The sequence below is a fragment of the Neomonachus schauinslandi genome, chromosome X (assembly GCF_002201575.2).
Source record: "Neomonachus schauinslandi chromosome X, ASM220157v2, whole genome shotgun sequence".
In the NCBI taxonomy this organism is placed as follows: domain Eukaryota; kingdom Metazoa; phylum Chordata; class Mammalia; order Carnivora; family Phocidae; genus Neomonachus; species Neomonachus schauinslandi.
In genome coordinates, this window is record NC_058419.1 from 86373755 (window position 1) to 86391851 (window position 18097).

An 18097-nucleotide genomic window follows, 5' to 3' on the forward strand; every position below is an offset into this window, starting at 1 on the left:
TTAGCCAACAACAACGATCTGAGCCTTGTCTGCTGACCCCCCTCTATTTCCATCTTTTAAATCATAATAGAAGGTGATGCTGACTTTCGCTCCTGTTACCTTTAGGAAAAGGTTGATTCACATCCCTTCTGTTTAAACTTTGCTGCATGAAGCAAAGGTGGGAGAGCAGACAAGGCTGAGATCGTTGTTGTTGGCTAAGGGGCGAAGAGACGGGCCGAGGCAGCTTGATGCACAGTATTGGAGTAGGTGGCAGGAAACTCTCGTGCTGGTTCCCACGTGACTGTGGCCCCAGCGTCCTCATACTGAGTCTTGTCCAAAGCCCCTTCTCATTCTGAGGTTCCCTGTTTTTCATACTACTCCTGTCTTCAGCAAGAAGATCGAATAAAATGTAATTTGCAAGAACCATTTCACTTTTTTTTTTTTAAAGATTTATTTATTTGACAGACACACACAGAGAGAGGGAACGCAAGCAGGGGGAGTGGGAGAGGGAGAAGCAGGCTTCCCGCCGAGCAGGGAGCCCGATGCGAAACTCAATCCCAGGACCCTGGAATCATGACCTGAGCCGAAGGCAGACGCCCAACGACTGAGCCACCCAGGCGCCCCAGAACCATTTCACTTTTAATTAGGCTGGTTAACATTTCCAGTTTCTAAGGAGAAATGCTAACTTGACTTTTTTTTTCTTTTAAGAGACCGAGAGTGGTGGGGGGAGGGGCAAAGGGAAAGGGAGAGAGAGCATCTTAAGGCCCCCCACACAGGGCTCCATCTCATGACCCCTGAGATCATGACCTGAGCTGAAATCAAGAGTCGAACACTTAACCGGCTGGGCCACCCAGGCGCCCCCTAAGTTGACTTTTAATAATTAGAGTGAAGCTTTAAAATTAATTTCAGTAAGAGCCAATCAACCTACCAACATGAACAAATTCTTTAAAAAGTTTGGGAGGTATATAGACTGCTTAATTCTTTTCTGGATGTGATAAGATTTTGCTCCTTAATAGTTTCAGAGTGATTTCTGGGTATCGAGCCTACAAAGTAATTTCAGTCCCCCTAGAGTCCCCCAATTTTCACGTTGATGTTGAGAAAGCTGCTAGCATCGTTGGCGACACTGATCCAGGCCACATCAGATCTCACAAAAGGCTGGTCACTCAAAAGTGACTTAAATTCAGTAGAACAGTGTCAATAAGTGGTTCTGTGGGAGGATCCAGAAAATTAATAAAGAATCATGACAGCATCTTTTATTGCAGTTGACCCTTTATAAAGGCTTGATAAAAATCAAGATGTTTTTATTTCTCATTTAAAAAATGTCGGCCGGAAGCTTTCTGTGAGTCCTCAAAATTGCACTGAACTGTTATTTCTGTTTTATTTTAAGATTTTATTTATTTATTTGATAGAGAACACAAGCAGAGGGAGTGGGAGAGGGAGAAGCAGGCTCCTGCCAAGCAGGGAGCACGACGTGGGGCTCGAACCCAGGACCCTGGGATCATGACTGAGCTGAAGGCAGACACTTAACCAACTGAGCCACCCAGGCGCCCCTGAACTGTTACTTCTTTCCTTTTTTTTTTTTTTTAAGATTTTATTTATTTGAGAGAGAGAGAATGAGAGAGAGCACATGAGAGGGGTTAGGGTCAGAGGGAGTAGCAAACTCCCTGCTGAGCAGGGAGCCCGATGCGGGACTCGATCCCGGGACTCCAGGATCATGACCTGAGCCGAAGGCAGTCACTTAACCAACTGAGCCACCCAGACGCCCCAACTGTTATTTCTTAATATATATTAAACAACACACGAAGAGCAGGAGTCAGAGTGCTGTATGGAGAAGAACATGGCCGTCCACAGGGGGAACTGTGGCATCTCTCTTTCTCACATTTATCTTATTTGCTTCGAATATTCAAACTTTAGTCAGTGGCTGAAAATATTACGCAGATATTATAGCACCAACTGGTATTAAACCAGAAATTGACTTTTCTCTTTTTTTTTTTTTTAAGTAGGCTTCATGCCCAACTCGGGGCCTGAACTCATGATCCTGAGATCAAGAGTCGCTTGCTGTACCACCTGAGCCAGTCAGACACACACCCCCCCCCCCCGACTTTTTTCTTTTTAAACTTTCAGGTAACGTTTGATCCAGAGGTCTTTTTCAACATCCTTCTGCCTCCAATTATTTTCCACGCTGGCTACAGTCTAAAGAAGGTAAGAGGTTTTTGCCAGTATTTCTTAAAGCATGGGGATCTCTGTGTTAAAGTACCTACATAATTTTCTAGTTTTTCCCTTCTCCCACATTGCTTATTACTGTGTTCTGCACCCACTCAGAGATTATAGTTGTCTCATCATCAGTGATTCAGCTCTGTTTTAAAATCTGGAGTGCTCCTATGTCGCCGGTAGGAATATAAACTGGCATGGCCGCTCTGGAAAGCAGTTTCATGGTTTCTTGCAAAGCTGAAGTTGAAATTACCATATGACCCCACAATTTCATTCCTGAGGACTTCTCCCAGAGAAGTGAAAACTTGCGTTCACACAAAAGCCCGTATGTAATTGCTCATAGCATTTATTTGTAATAGCCCCAAACTGGAAACAACCAAAATGTTTTGCCGTAGGTGCATGGTTAAACACACAGCCATACCGTGGACTACTACTTGGCAATAAAATGGAACTACTGATACACACAACAATTCGGATGGACATCAAAGTCATTATGCTGAGTAAAAAAAAAATCTAACCTCAAAAGGTCACGTACTATATGATTTCATTTATATAACATTCTAGGCATGACCAAAGTATAGGGATGGAGAACAAATTAGTGGTTGCCGTGGGTTAGGGATGTTGGGGGTGAGGGGGGTGTGACTGTAAAGGAGGTCTTGGTGGTGATGGCACAGTTCTGCGTCTTGATCACAGCAGTGGATCCATGAATCTACACATACGATAAAATGACACAGAACTATTCACACACTTTGTCCCGATGTCATTTTCCTGGTTTTGATCTTTCACTATGGTTATATAAGGTATAACCGGTGGAGGAAACTTAGTGAAGGTACACAGGACCCCTCTATACTATCTTTGCAATTTCTGTGAATTTGTAATTACTCCAAAATAAAAAGTTAAAAAAAAAAGCTATACCTATCTATCCTACTCTCCCTCCAGATTTAGGTTTTCTGTACCAAAAGATGTATCTTTTTCCTGCCTACTCTATGGGATTGTCAAAGTATCTAAATCTATATGTCAGCTATTGACACGTCACAGATAGGAGATGATTTTATGGGTATAAGCAATGTTATTCTCTAAGTGAAGAATTTGGGAATTCCTTATCAGATCAAATGGGTGATGACTAATTTGATATCTTAAATAATCTTAATGTATCATCAAGGTCATAGTTGCTTTAAAATGACACCAAATCACTGGTTGTGAAAGCCATTCTACTGGCTGAAAAACACTTTAGGTTCTGCAGAGCCTTCCCTCTGTCAGCCTCATTTTCCCAGAAGAAAAACAAATAACAGGCTTTGCCAGTTAGCAATTTAAGTTGTTTTTGCAGTGCCAGTCTTTCGGGCTGTCTGCTAGCAGTTCAGTCTCTTTCCTTTTTAAATAGTCCTTAGGGTGGCACTGAAATAGTTGGTTTGTAGATGGTTTTGCCATCTGTGATTAAAGCTGCCATCAATTAAATGTGTAATAACCATTCCACCACTTGACTGCGGGTATGGAAACAGATATATTCAGACCCTTTGACCTACGCACCTATAGTTGTCATGTGGACACGGGCCTTTGTTTTTGTTTTTTTTTTCAACTTGAAAAAATATCATCAGAATTAGCTTTGATTTTGTGCTACAGCTCCGTTTGCTTGTGGGGCCTGTTGTCAGGGAAAGAATTCACCTGTAGGCGCCTTCATGTTCTGCACACTTCTCCCGCCAAGCTCACTCTCTCTCGGTCTCTCTGGCTCTGTGGCTCTGTGTCTCATGGTAACATTACCCAGTGAGGAATGGGAGGAGGAGTAGAAATGCAAGACTTAGAATGGTGCACCTTCTCATCCTGATCTGTTTTAGGCTCATATTCTTGAAGCCTTTACCAGGGCATGCCATCTCCTTTGTCTCTTTTTGCCGGCCTGGAACGGAAAGGGAAAAGTAGGGGAGACTGAACCAGTCATGGCCGTGGCAACCACACGTGACTGGCCAATTAAGAAGAAGATGAAAGACCTAGGATTCCACTAGCAGCCAGGACTAGGACTAGGAGGTGCCGTACTTTCTTCCCTAAAAGGATGTGGTAGGAGTCGAGAAGGGTAGCTGGTGTGAGTGTAATGCCCTGCGCTCGGAAGACCCACTTTCCAGGTCTGGTGCTGCTGTTTGGCAGATGCGTGACTCCGGGCGGCTCACTCCACACCTTCGAGCCTTAGATGCCTCTCATGCACAGTGGTCCCCAGAGCACCTTCGTGAGAATTGGATGGGCTACTCTGTGTGAAAGTACTTTGTAAACTGTGAAGTCGAGAGTCGAGCACTTGGTGTAATAATACACAAATAAGTGACATGGTCCACCTTTCTTTTCAAGGTGTAAAATTCCAGTTCATATCAGCAAATATGAATGGCGATGGCTAATTGTGTGTGTATGTGTGTATGTATGTGTGTGTGTCATTTTAGAATATGTTATGGGTGTATTTGAAGTGGCAGATTTATATTCCTAATTTGTGTGTGTGTGTGATAACTGCTTTTATTTATATGGGTCAAAGATATCTTTGTTTATCAAGAAATACACATTTAAGATAAGTTTCAAAGGCCCTAGTCCATTATCACAAATCATTCAAACACCTATCGTTGCCCATTTAAAATATTTTCACTCGTTCCTTTTCAAACAAATTTGTGATCGAAAACACCCTCACATGTGCGCTGGAACAATCTCTGAGACAAATGAGACCACGAGAGAATCACTGGGCAGCGTGGAGTCGGCTTCTCCGACGTCCGCACTGATGCCAAGCCGCTCCTCCCGACGTGGGCTGGCCCGGGCAAAGACGCGCATCCGGCGCCGTGGCCGCGTGGAGGGGGTGGAGGTCTGGCGTCTGTGCCCAGGCTCTCCGCGCGGGGACTCGCTACGCCACTGATGAGCGCAAAAAGCAGCACGCTCTGTGTGCAGCCAACACTTGCGCCTGCGCACTGCGGCCCCCCCGCCCCCCCCTGCACAACCAGAGTGCAGCCGAGAAGGCATCTTAATGATGCTGGTCCTGCTAGAGGTGCACCCTCACCTGCCTCGCACCTACACCCAGGTCTCCCGGCCCGTCCTGCCCGCGGCAGGCCCAGGAGCTGTAGTGCACACCTGATCCCCACACATCTGGACCCCTCGACCACCCGCAATATCTAGTTTCTCCCCAGGCCCACAGACTAGGGCTCAGAGTCGGCTCTACCTGCAAACGCAATCTGAAGCACAGACCCATCGTTCTACTAACACGGGCTCTCCTCTCCGGGTTGGTCCCGGACCTCCCTCATTCCCACTTCCTTTCAGCCCATGACGTCGCACAAGCACACCAAAGGGTGCACTTTGCATCGCCCCTCCCACACCCACCCCGGGGACCCGAATCCAGCACGCCCTAAAATCGAGATGCCCTCGAGCGCGGCACAGGCATAATAAAGGTTCCAGCAGGCTCTAGTCTGAACTCGTCCCTCTCATACGACCCTGAGACCCGCCTGTCGTGTGCAGGCTCTGGAGCAGCTGTGAGCTCAGAGCTGGGCTGCCCAGCACGCGGACCCCCTTCCTCCCTGGGGCCCCACAAGCATTACCAGATCTTCGGCAGCCCACGTTCCCTGAGATCTAACCTTCCAGGAGGAGAATCCACAGCTCTTATATTCCTGATTTTTTGTTTTGGCAAATATGAATATGAATTTACTTAATGTATTCAACCATAGAGATGGTTTACCTAAAAGAGAGCCGAATGGCAAGGTAAAGCAATTCTGGGATTAAAATGTGTTCCTGGAGACTTCACATGAGTTTCCTTGGTCTCACATCTATCTTGATGGACTCCTAACCCTCCCTGATTTAAGCCCTTGATTGAGCTTTTAAAGGCAATTAGGCTCATAGATGTTGATTCCTTTTTTTTTTTTTCCTAAAATCTAATTTTTTTGAAACACGAGTGGATAAATACATTTAAAAAAGACTGGGGACAGTGACTGACTTAAAAGGCAAACATAACATGTCCATAATATATACAGGCAGCACCCTCATTTGGTGACTGTTGGTGTGGCAAGCCCCTGAAGGATTCTCTTCTGAGCAGGTGGCTTAGGGGCACTATTCATTCCTTGACACCTTCTTCACAGCCTCAGGAAGGGCCAAGCACTGGGGAAGGCTGAAGCTAAGGCCTCAGATTGTCTGCTTAGAATGCTGGCCAGAGGATACCCACAGCCCTCTGTGTGGTCACATTTCCTGGTGGCTACTTGATCCATGCTGAGTTCTTCCTAGACCCTGTCCTTCCCTGATGTCGCTCAGCTGGCACACTGGGACTCTCTTGCCTTTTAAATTTATTTTATTTTATTTATATTTTATTTTTTTAAGATTTTATTCATTTATTTGACAGAGTGAGGAAGGGAACACAAGCAGGGGGTGTGGGGAGGGAAGAAGCAGGCTTCCCACCAAGCAGGGAGCCCAACACGGGGCTCGGGGCTCGATCCCAGGACCCTGGGATCATGACCTGAGCCGGAGGCTGACACTTAACGACTGAGCCACTCAGGTGCCTTGCCTTTTAAAATTTTTAAATAAAGTCTTCCCAGCCCCTATCATATTAGGTTGTTTTGGGGTTTTTGTTTGTCTGGTTTTGTGAAATAGTTCTGATTGTCCAATGAGAACAGCCTGTGCCTTGAGGAGTAAGAACCGTGCCTTAGGGTCCCAGGAACAGGGATTTTCCCCGTCAGAATATCCCACAGGCTTAATGACTTTATGAGAAGTAAATTCGTGTGTGTGTGTGTGTGTGTGTGTGTGTGTGTGTTAAGGTAACCAGTGAATGTACAGAAGCATTGAGAGGATTGCAATTTTGCCATCTCTTTCTGAATAATTGCTAGATCTTATGTTGGTATAAGTATATATGCTTATATACATATATATAAACTTATAAATTTGCCCATCTTACATGGAACTACCGATTTTTCATTTCTCCATTTCCATCTCTATTGGCCCTCTTTCCCAGGCTCCAAAGATTAATCCAGAAGAATATCAGGAGACACTTCAGATGCCATGAGGCCAGATACTTAGCACAGTTTTCTGATACTGAATTAAGCAGAAAGCCCCTTAGGCAGCACTTTCATACTTCATCATTTTCAAACTTCTATCTATAATGATCTTCTAAGGTACACTAGACCTGGAAGTGACTTGCTGAATCACTAGAGTAAAAGAGTAAAATAGTTTGGGTTAGATCTATGAAAACGATCGGTCTACTTACACACACACACTCACACACACTCACACACACACTCTTACACTCACACTCACATACACTTTCTCAGTGTAACTTAATATAATCAGAGTAGTTTTCTCTGAAACTTACTAAGCCCTTGCTTGCTTGCTCAGTGATTAATAGGACTAGGGATATTTTAAAACCACAATGTTTATAGCTAAATAGCTTTATTCTGGAGTAACTTCAGTTATTACTTGTTATAATGGAAGCTGTAAGTCAAGTTTCACTTTTAAGAGACTTTTGTTGTGTTTCTTATGCTCAATACTAGAAATCACAATGTGATTCCTGCCTCTTGTTTTATCCAGAGACACTTTTTCAGAAATCTTGGGTCTATTCTGGCTTATGCTTTCTTGGGGACTGCCGTTTCCTGCTTCATTATTGGGTAAGTTACTCTTTGTCATTAATCAAATTAACATACTTTTCCAAAGAGATGAGATCCACAGGGGCCCGCAGAGTCCAGTGTTTCCCCCAGCTATATTGAGATACAATTGACATACTACATTGTGTGAGTTTCAGGTGGACAATGTGTTGATTTGATATATTTATAAATTGCAAAATCATTACCACCCTAGTATTAGCTACTGCCTTCATCCTGTCACATAGTTACCATTTCTTTCTTGTGATGAGAACGTTTGAGACCTACCATCTTAGCAAAATTCAAGTATATGATGTAGTATTATTGCCGACAGTCACCATGATGTACCTCAGATCCCCAAAGTTGTTACTCTTCTAACTGGAGGTTTGTATGCTTTGAGCAACATCTTCCCATTTCCCCCACCCCCAACCACTGACAACCACCAGAGTCCAGGATTTCGATGTTTATGATGATGGCAGTTAAGATCTAGGGCTACATTGTGCAGCGTGGTAGCTGTTAGCCATGTGTAGCTATTTAAATTAAGATTAAGGTAAATTAAAATGAAAAAATTTACGCCTAGTCCCCAGATCTTGGTTCCTGCAACTTTGCAGAAATGGCCGATTCTAGGGCTGGGGCAGCAAATATACAAGATAAGAATGGAGCATATCATAGTGCCAAGAAGTAAGGAAGCGCCCAGAAAACAAACAAAAGGACTTGGGGCGTGTCAAAGAGACACACAGCCAACCTGAAGGCTCCCCTAAGGCCAATGGCCAAAGAACGACAAAATAAGTAATATTGTACTGGACCCAAACTATAAAGTAAACATCTGAGTCTCTACCAATGTTAATAAATGATTGGATGAATAAATACGTGGCAGAGAAGTAACCCATCTCCTGTGCAGAAGAATTCCAAATAATTTATGTCGACCCCCCCACCCCACCCCGCAGGAGAGGGAGCTTATGCCCCCTCCCGCTTTGATTGCGGGCTGTGCCTAGTGACGTCCTCCCACAGAGGACATCAGGGAAAAAGGAGGAAGAAAACGTAGCTTTACAGTGGGGAAAACCCGACAGACACCACCTCAGCCAGATGATCAAGATCAGCAGCAATAGTGGTAAATCGATACTCTGCACCCTTGATGTTTGTGATGAGAATGGCCCTTTCCCTCCCCAAAACATATTACCTCGGTGTAATCGTGAGAAGAGGAAAAAAAATAAAATGATCAGATAAGTCCCAATTGAGGCACGTTCTACAAAATACCCCACCGCTATTCCTCAAAACTGCCAAGGTCATCAAAACCACACAGAGTTGGAGAGATCGTCCCAGCCAAGAGGATACTAAAGAGACATGATGACTAAGTGTCATGTGGGATCCTGGATGGCGTCCTAGAACAGAAAAGGGACATTAGGTAAAAGCTTAAGGAAATCGGAGTAAAGTACGGACCTTAGTTACTTTTTAAAAAATGAGCAGGGGGCGCCTGGGTGGCTCAGTTGGTTAAGCGACTGCCTTCAGCTCAGGTCATGGTCCCGGGGTCCTGGGATCGAGTCCCGCATCGGGCTCCCTGCTCTGCGGGGAGCCTGCTTCTCCCTCTCCCACTCCCCCTGCTTGTGTTCCCTCTCTCGCTGTGTCTCTCTCTGTCAAATAAATAAATAAAATCTTTAAAAAAAAAAAAAATGAGCAGGAAAGCTGGAGGAGATAAAAGGCCAAGGGCCTTTTGAGTCGCCCAAATAGGAGGGGCTTGGACTTGTCCTTTAAGGGAGACAAGCCACTGAAGAGTGACAGGTTAGCTGACCGGTATTGGTGGCAAGATGGGAAAAGGTTGCCAGAGAGCAGCCCCGCGCCCAAGTCTATTTGTGGTCGAAGGAAATGGAGAAGCAGGTGTAGTTTCAGGAAATGTCTGAAAGGAAGGGCAAAGAAGCCTTCAACAGGCAACAAAAGGCAAATCACATCTGCCTCACAGAGTTACTGGGAATCGAAATTGAACTGTTTAAGTGTCTGGAACAGAGCCCGGCCCACAGTAGGGAAGCACTGAGTTCTAGCTATGTATTCTCCAAAGAATTCCATTCTGGAAACAGTTCCCGAGCTCCTAGCTTAGTCAGTCTGTTGTTCTCGGTGCCCGGGATACAGAGTTGAGCAGGTGAGCCACGGCGTGGTCCTTAAGTGGCAAGAATATTATTATTAGAGTGTTAGCTGTAGGGTACAGTGAATCTATTCTGTTGTTATTTTTATTCCCCTAACCCCTGCAGCTGCAACACCACACACACACGCACACGCACACGCGCACACACACACACACCCTTAGTGACATGTACTAGGCCTTTTAACACTCCTCACTCCTCCCATTTTCTAAGCTCTCTGGTAGGAAATGTGCCCCAGCCAAGTGGAACTGTTTAACTTGGGAATCTGTCTTGGACCATGTCACACCCTGCATGGCACGAGAAGGGCCCCTGCTGGCCTGCCTTAACCCCTGCAGAGAATGAGAGGTCCCCCTATACTGATGGGTACACTGAGACTTTACTAGGATGTTTACAGGGTTTTGCTCCTTTCCCCTTTTTTTTTAAAATAATTCTTGGCAGACAAGATTGGTCACTTGGACCTCCGTGGCCTGCCCGTATCTGTTTTTCTCTCTAGCTCGTCCAGGGCATGCTCATTTCCACAGCTTTAAACACACTGCCTTAGAATCCTGTCCATTTTGTACAAGCCACCGATTACACACTGTGAAGCGGTCTTTCCCTTCCCTTGCCTTCTCCTCCATTACCCAGCTGCTTCAGACGCCTTAAAGTTGTTGCTAATTGAGGCCCATACTTGATAGTGGTAAGTGAGCACGACTTTAAGCAATGGAGTAGTGTTCACCTGTTTCAGCAAGATGGCGTTGACTGCGAACCATTACTTGGTGCCAAAGTCTTATTTGCACGTGTTCCTGATAAGCGCCCAACGACAACAGCCGCCCAGGGTTTTCACGGAGCACCCTTGCAGTGCACAGCACTCCGGGCTACGCTGCTTGCACATTGGCCAGCCTACTCAGTGAGGAGGGTTTTCATTTTCTCTTCTGACACAGTTTACCTTCCCTCCTTACAGAAACCTCATGTACGGTGTGGTGAAGCTCATGAAGATTGTGGGGCAGCTCTCGGATAAATTTTACTACACAGATTGTCTCTTCTTTGGAGCGATTATCTCTGCCACTGACCCAGGTATTTTGCATATTTGGCTTTGTCACCATGGCATTCCATTATTTCAGTCTTAAAATGTTCAGAGCAACCAGCGACTTTGGTTGCAGTAGACGGAGATTGTAGAGTCAGCATGGAATGATGGAGGAAGAGATCAGGAAGTGGTCTAACAGAGTTAGAGGGCTTTTCGAAGAAAGGTGTGCATTTCCCTTTTGGTTTTGTTATTAAGATTTTATTTATTTGAGGGGGGAGAGAGGACTTGCGTGTGTGCATGTGCGCGTGGGCAGGGGAGGGACAGGGGGAGACGGAGAAGCAGGCTTCCCGTGGAGCAAGGAGCCTGACGTGGGGCTCGATCCCAGGACCCCGGGATCATGACCTGAGCCGAAAGCACATGCTTAGCCAACTAACCCACCCAGGCGCTCCCTTATTATTTTCGTATTGTGCTAAAAAATACATCACAAATTTTAGCATCTTCATCAGTTGTAAGTGTGTACAGTTCGGCAGTGTCAAGTCCCTTCGCACTGTCGTGCAACCAGCCTCCAGACCTTTTCATTTCTCGAAACTGGAACTCTGTATGCAATAAACAATAAGTCCCCCATTTCCAGCTCCCTCCAGCCCCCGGTGAGCACCATTCTTCTTCCTGTCTCTCTGAGTGTGACTACCGTAGCTACTTTATAGAAGGTGGAATCATACGGTGTTTGTTTGTGTCTGGCTTATTTCACTCCACGTAGTGTCTTCGTGGTTCATCTGTGTGGTAGCACGGTGTCGGAGCTTCCTTCCTTTTCAAGACTGAGTAATATTCCCCTGTACCTGCACCACATTCTGTTTACGCATCTGTCCACGCGGACACTTGGGTTGCTTCTGCCTGTATTTCCCTTTTGTCTTTCATTTTAGAATGTCTAATATGGCCATAATTTTTACACTTAGCCCGTCTTCTTCCTCGGTGTGGTGCTTTCTCCTTCATTTAGGAAATTATATCATTTCATTTAAACAAGACCTTTTCTTAGTGGAAGTGCACACCGGTACCTGCAGTGAATGTACTGTCCTTTGTAACCTCCTCTTTTGCTCAGTGTTCCTGCATAACAGCACACTGTGACCTGGTTCCTATTCATAAATCTCTTACCTTGTACTTTTCGAGTGTCAGTCGAGCCACTTCTTAAAAGTGGAATTATTATATGCCCGCCCTGCTCTGCAGCTCAAGAACAAACAAGAAAACCCTCCCTTTTCCAAGTTGGAACCTATAATTAAATCAGTTCACATAAAATAGTTACAGCTCTTCCTTCCTCTGATGTCAACCATTGAGAGGACATCGTCAGCAAAGAACTTACAGAGAAAGAGAGGGTGCTGTCCCAGTAGTGGAGGTGGAAAGGTCTTCTCAACATCTATGATGCCCTCTAACATTCTGGACAGTGATGATTTTAAAGATACTAAGATTCTCCCCACAGAGAACATTTCTATCATTGCACTGATCTGGAGGGCTCCCACGAGGCACGGTACAGTGGGGAGAACTGTTTTTGTAAATTAAAAGTCTTTTACCAGCTTCCTAAAAATCTGTTATTTGAAAACTTGGGCTATAAAAGAGATAAAAACTTAAGTGCCGAGTTAGAAGGGAAATAAGACCAAATTGACTTCAGCTCAGGTCATGATCCTGGAGTCCCGGGATCGAGTCCCAGGAAGAAATTAATGGAACAAGCAGGGAGTCTCCTTCTCCCTCTGACCCTCCCCCCTCTCATGTGCACGCTCTCTCTCTCTCTCTTTCTCTCACTCTCAAATAAATAAATAAAATCTTTAAAGAAATAGTAATAAATAACTAACAGGTCATCACTTAATTCAAGCATGTTTCTAAAGAGCACTCCAAAAAATAGCTTTATTATTTTCATACTACAATGTCTATGACTATCTCCAAATATGTGTCTATTCAGAAAAAGATTCAGCATAAGTCTAAGAAAGGTGTTTAGTCTCTCTGAAAATATGTTACTAACTATACTCATCTGTAACTTTTTAAAAAAAGATTTATTTATTTGAGGGGGGTGGTAGAGGGGCAGAGGGAGAGAGAGAGAATCTCAAGCAGACTCCCCGCGGAGCATGGAGCCCGATGTGGGGCTTGATCTCACAACCCTGAGATCATGACCTGAGCCAAAACCAAGAGTCAGATGCTTAGCTGACTGAGCCACCCAGGTGCCCCCTCATCTGTAACTTTATCACTAACTTCTTAAACTACTACCACCAATAAGCAAAGGGAGGTTAGTGTAATATAAAGTTCATTGATACTGTTTTCTGACCTATTAGTGTTGCTTCATTTAATTGGATAGAAAGGCTTATTTTTTCAGATTATCTTCCTAATTGTTTACTTCACTTTAATGTATCCATGCTGTGGTAGAAATTAATGGAAGGCATCACCATGACACACCGTTGTTATTTGGCCTGTGAAGATTGGCACAGTGAGGGTTTTATATAAATGAAAGTTCTAGAAAATTGAAAGTTTAAACTTATTAAACACCAGGACATTAACTTTAACTGCTTTTTAATGGAAATCTTTCTGAAATGTAAACTGTTTTTGTAAATTAAAAGTCTTTTACCAGCTTCCTAAAAATCTGTTATTTGAAAACTTGGGCTATAAAAGAGATAAAAACTTAAGTGCAGAGTTAGAAGGGACCATAAGACCAAATTGACTTCTCGTGCCTGGTGCATCAAACCAAAATTCCAGTATCAGGATATGTAGCGGTCTTGACTGATATGAAGGAATCCGAGTCCTTGTCCCTGATTACATCATATTTGGCTCGAGACCCCAGTCTTCCGGTCTTGCCGTGGAAGGGGACACCATATGTGTGGGGTGGTGTAGGCGGTTCTGTGACCCGCAGCCATCTCCCTTCTGGTGTCAAGGGTGCCACGTGGACCGTTACTTTAGAGGGACCCATGGTTCAGCAAAGGACAACGTACATTTCCCACCCAGAGCGCACCTCTAGCAGCTACCAGAGAAAATGAGTTGCTCTTCCTTCCCATGAACCATTATGAACTGATTCCTCTCATTTTACTTCTGTCACTTTTACATCCCTTGAGTCGATCAGGCCTACTCACAGGCTTCAGAATCTGTGATCGGTCTTGTCAGAGAGTAATTCTTTAGTTGCTTCACCCAGGCTGCTCAGTCTCTTGCTTGTCCTTTGAGACTCAGTTCCAGTAAGCCACCCGCCTACACAGTCTGCCCTTACTCCTTCACTTACTCGCTCCCACAGCTCTTCAGTTAAGCCTGTTTTGTACATAACAATACTTGCCAGTTTGTAGTGAGTGTTTGCAAGTGCTAAGTGCTCTTTAGTACACAGATGAAGTGTTCGGGCTAAGTTCGTTCGTTGAATGAGCAAATTCAGGTTCTTGAATTTTCCTTCTTCCTACATCTGTCATTTTATTTTTCCCCACTCCTTTTTAGATGCTTCAGTCAATTAATTGTCATTTCTTAGTCCGTGTCCAGTTAGAGACAGCCCTTGGGACCCTGCTCTCCCTGATTTCAAGGGTCCCACTGTGGGGGGAGCAGTCCGTTTACTCTCCACCTTGAGAAGCCACTCACCCAGTCTGTCACTCCCTCCGTCATCTTCCGGTTGTCCGCACCCATGCTGCTCCTCTTGCTTAGGCACAGGCTGGTTCAGGAGGGGTGCATGGGGGTCCCTGCCTTGATTTATAAAGTGATGGGCAGGGAGAATGAGAAATTGAAAGTTAGAGCAGCCAAATTCAGACCGGGGCCATGTTAAGTGTTAATTGTTATTAGTATTAACTGTATAAGCTAGCCTTTCTTGTCATAGGTAAGTGAGTTAGCTGTACATTATTGTTTTGTTTTACTACTGCTAATTGTAGTATTTCAGGAAAACGGTGTTTAAAGTCAAAAGGGCTCTTGAAAATCATGGCGCTCAACCCCCCGCTTCACTAAATCTTTGGACTTGGCTATGTGTTCAGTTCTCATAACCCATCGGTGGCTATGTGGGCTGGTTTCTGTTTTCCCCTCCAGGTTTACTCACTACCCTTCTCCGCCCTCCTTTGGGCGCCAGGAGGCTGATTTGTATGGAAGATTTCAAAGGTTCCTTTGCCTTCTGGTTTCCCATTGGATTTGTCCACAGGGGAGCACCAGTGGAAGACTGGAAGGAGGGTGGAGATGCAGGGTCTTGTGGGCTGCCTGTGTCCCTTGATCAAAGGACATAGATCCCATCAGGTGACCCTCTCTACACAGCTCCTGGTTCAGGCAGCCTCGCCTTCTCTGGACCCTCTGGGCTTAGAGATAGCATAGGATAGTCCCTGTTTTCAGCGGCACGTACTGTCCTCTCTCTTGTGGTTTTCCCGTACTCTGCCCACATTTCTATAAACAATCCCTTCACTAAATACTTCTCAAATTGCTCAGTTGGAGGGTGTTATCTCTTTCCTGCCAGGACCCTGTGATAAAGTCCTGGGCTCCTATGTCTCCTGGGCTGCCAGCCCTGTGCTCTGTTCTTTGAGATTAGCCTCCACCAGTCTGGAGTCCCCAAGTGACTGATGGGACCAGAGGCTTCCGGTGCCAACCCCCAGCAGACATGTCATATGAGTAATGGCTAAAACTTCGCTTGGGTTCAACCACTGAGATTTTAGGAGTTTTGATGCTGTGGCAGAAAGCAGCCCATCGGACAGGGCCTGTTTTCTCATCTCTGAATTAGGGGAAATGATAGTACTACCCACCTAGGGATGAGGACTAAATAAAATGTTTATCATAGTGCCTGCTTCATGCTTAGTCCTTAGTAATTGTTGTTATTATTAGCATTGTTAGTTTTTCTTCAACATTGGGTTAAAACAAGATAATTCTTTTTTTAAGATTTTATTTATTTGAGAGAGAGCAAGTGAGCATATACAAGCGGGGGGAGGGGCAGAGGGAGAGGGAGCTGGGAGCCCGACGAGGGGCTTTATCCCAGGACCCTCAAGATGAGCCAAGTCAGATGCTTAACCGACTAAGCCACCCAGGTGCCCCCAAACAAGATAATTCTTATGTCACATAATGATAAACTACTAGAATAAAGGTTTTATATTAGTCTGGGTTCTTCAGAGAAACAGAATAAATACGTGTGTGTGTGTGTGTGTGTGTGTGTGTACAGAGAGAGAGCGAGAAAGTAAGAAAAGAGGTTCAGTGAATATAAAGAATCGGTTCATGTAATGATGGAGGCTGAGAAGTCCCAAGATATGCTGTTCAAAGGCCTGAAAACTAGGAGAGCCAATGGTGTAGTTCCAGTCTGGGTCCAAAGACAGGAGGGGACAATTGTCCCAGCTGAAAGACAGGCAGCAAGCTCAAATTCTTCCTTACTTGGCCTTCAACTGACTGGATGAGTCCCGCCCACCTTGGGCAGGCTATCTGCTTTACTAAGTCTTCTGATTCAAATGGTAATCTCATCCAAAACCTCACAGACAAACCCAGAATAATGTTTAATCAAATATCTGAGGCCCCCGTGCCCTAGTCAAGTTGACAGATAAAATTTTTTTTATTATTATATTATGTTAATCACCATACATTACATCATTAGTTTTAGATGAAGTGTTCCATGATTCATTGTTTGCGTATAACACCCAGTGCTCCAAGCAGAAAGTGCCCTCCTTAATACCCATCACCGGGCTAACCCATCCTCCCACCCCCCTCCCCTCTAGAACCCTCAGTTTGTTTCTCAGAGTCCATCGTCTCTCATGATTCATCTCCCCGTCCGATTTCCCCCCCTTCATTCTTCCCCTCCTGCTATCATCTTCTTTTTTTTTTAAACATGTTTTATTTGTTTCAGAGGTATAGGTCTGTGATTCAACAGTCTTACACAATTCACAGCACTCACCATAGCACATACCCTCCCCAATGTCTATCACCCAGCCACCCCATCGCTCCCACCCCCCACCGCTCCAGCAACCCTCAGTATGTTTCCTGAGATTAAGAATTCTTCATATCAGTGAAACAATATGATACATGTCTTTCTCTGATTGACTTATTTCGCTCAGCATAATACCCTCCAGTTTCATCCATGTCATTGCAAATGGCAAGATATCATTCTTTTTGATGGCTGCATAATATTCCATTGTATATATATACCACATCTTCTTTATCCATTCATCTTTGACAGATAAATTTACCCTCACAAATTTTCTGGAAGGCACCCCAGATACTGTTTATGTAATAAATAATCCAGAAAATAAGAATTTTTTAGCCAAATCCCTAAAGGTTTTTCCTGTTGTGTTACCTGATAAGCTGTATTTAGGGATGGGTGAAAGAGACTGACCTTGTGTCTTGTGTTATGAAGATGACGTGCCCTCCAGGAACTCTAGCTTCTGGCATTGCCCCCCATAGTGATTTGAGCAGTGGATGTGTAATTACGTGGAGCAGCCTCATGATAGAGTCAACATCTGTCCTATCCAAATTGTTCTTTGCTTCCTCTCAATAAATGAATTAAACTTTTGAGAAGGAAAGCATGAGGGGGACAGTGTAGTTTTAGAATTTTCCTTAATCCCTAACAGAAATGGAGGAAGCAGGGCAGCGAAAGAAAAAACACAGAAATGCAGCTAGCTGACAGAGTACCCATGAATCCCCAAATATTATCTGCTGGGGTCAAAGCACCAGCAGTGGCGAGACTCAGGGGTAGGATACAGCAGCTGTGCAGGAGGAAACAGAGGGGAGAAGAGGGGGACCCTCTGATCATTTTGACTGCCAGGGAACTTCCCCCCAAGTATTCACATTCAAAAGGAGGGGTCCCCACTTGGAGTAAAGAACTTTGTAGGCATATCGGATAACAACAGTTAAAGCTGGGAGGCACTTTACAGGCTCCAATCTGTGGGTGACAACAAGGACATTGGAGGAGGTGCGAGGCTGCCAAGGTGGCCCGAGCCCTCAGGGCTCTCAAAAAATACCTGGTGAAAACCTTTCTGGAAGGACAGAGCCACTCCCTAAAAATAAACTGCTAAGGACCACAGACCCTGCAGTGACAGGGCATTAAAGGAGAAAGAAAGCTCAGATACCAATGGAGGAAGAGACCAGAGGAAGTAGATTTCATGAGTATTGAGGGGGTGGCTACACTCAGAGGCCACATTTTCAGTACTTCAATGTAAAACCAGCAGAGGGAGCCCTAGAGCCGTGAAACGAGGAAAGCTAGTCTGGGTCTTCCCCTCCCCACCTCACTTAAAATGAGCAGCAGA

General features: G+C 44.9%; 1 protein-coding gene across 1 annotated transcript in view; it reads left to right on the forward strand.

Annotated features, from left to right (window-relative positions):
* Positions 1-18097, forward strand: part of SLC9A7 (solute carrier family 9 member A7) — a 131627-nt gene that overhangs the window by 64262 nt on the left and 49268 nt on the right. The window contains exons 5-7 of the mRNA XM_044911617.1: positions 2104-2181; positions 7711-7787; positions 10836-10948. Coding sequence (XP_044767552.1) covers positions 2104-2181; positions 7711-7787; positions 10836-10948 — 268 coding nt within the window. The remainder of the gene's footprint in view (positions 1-2103; positions 2182-7710; positions 7788-10835; positions 10949-18097) is intronic.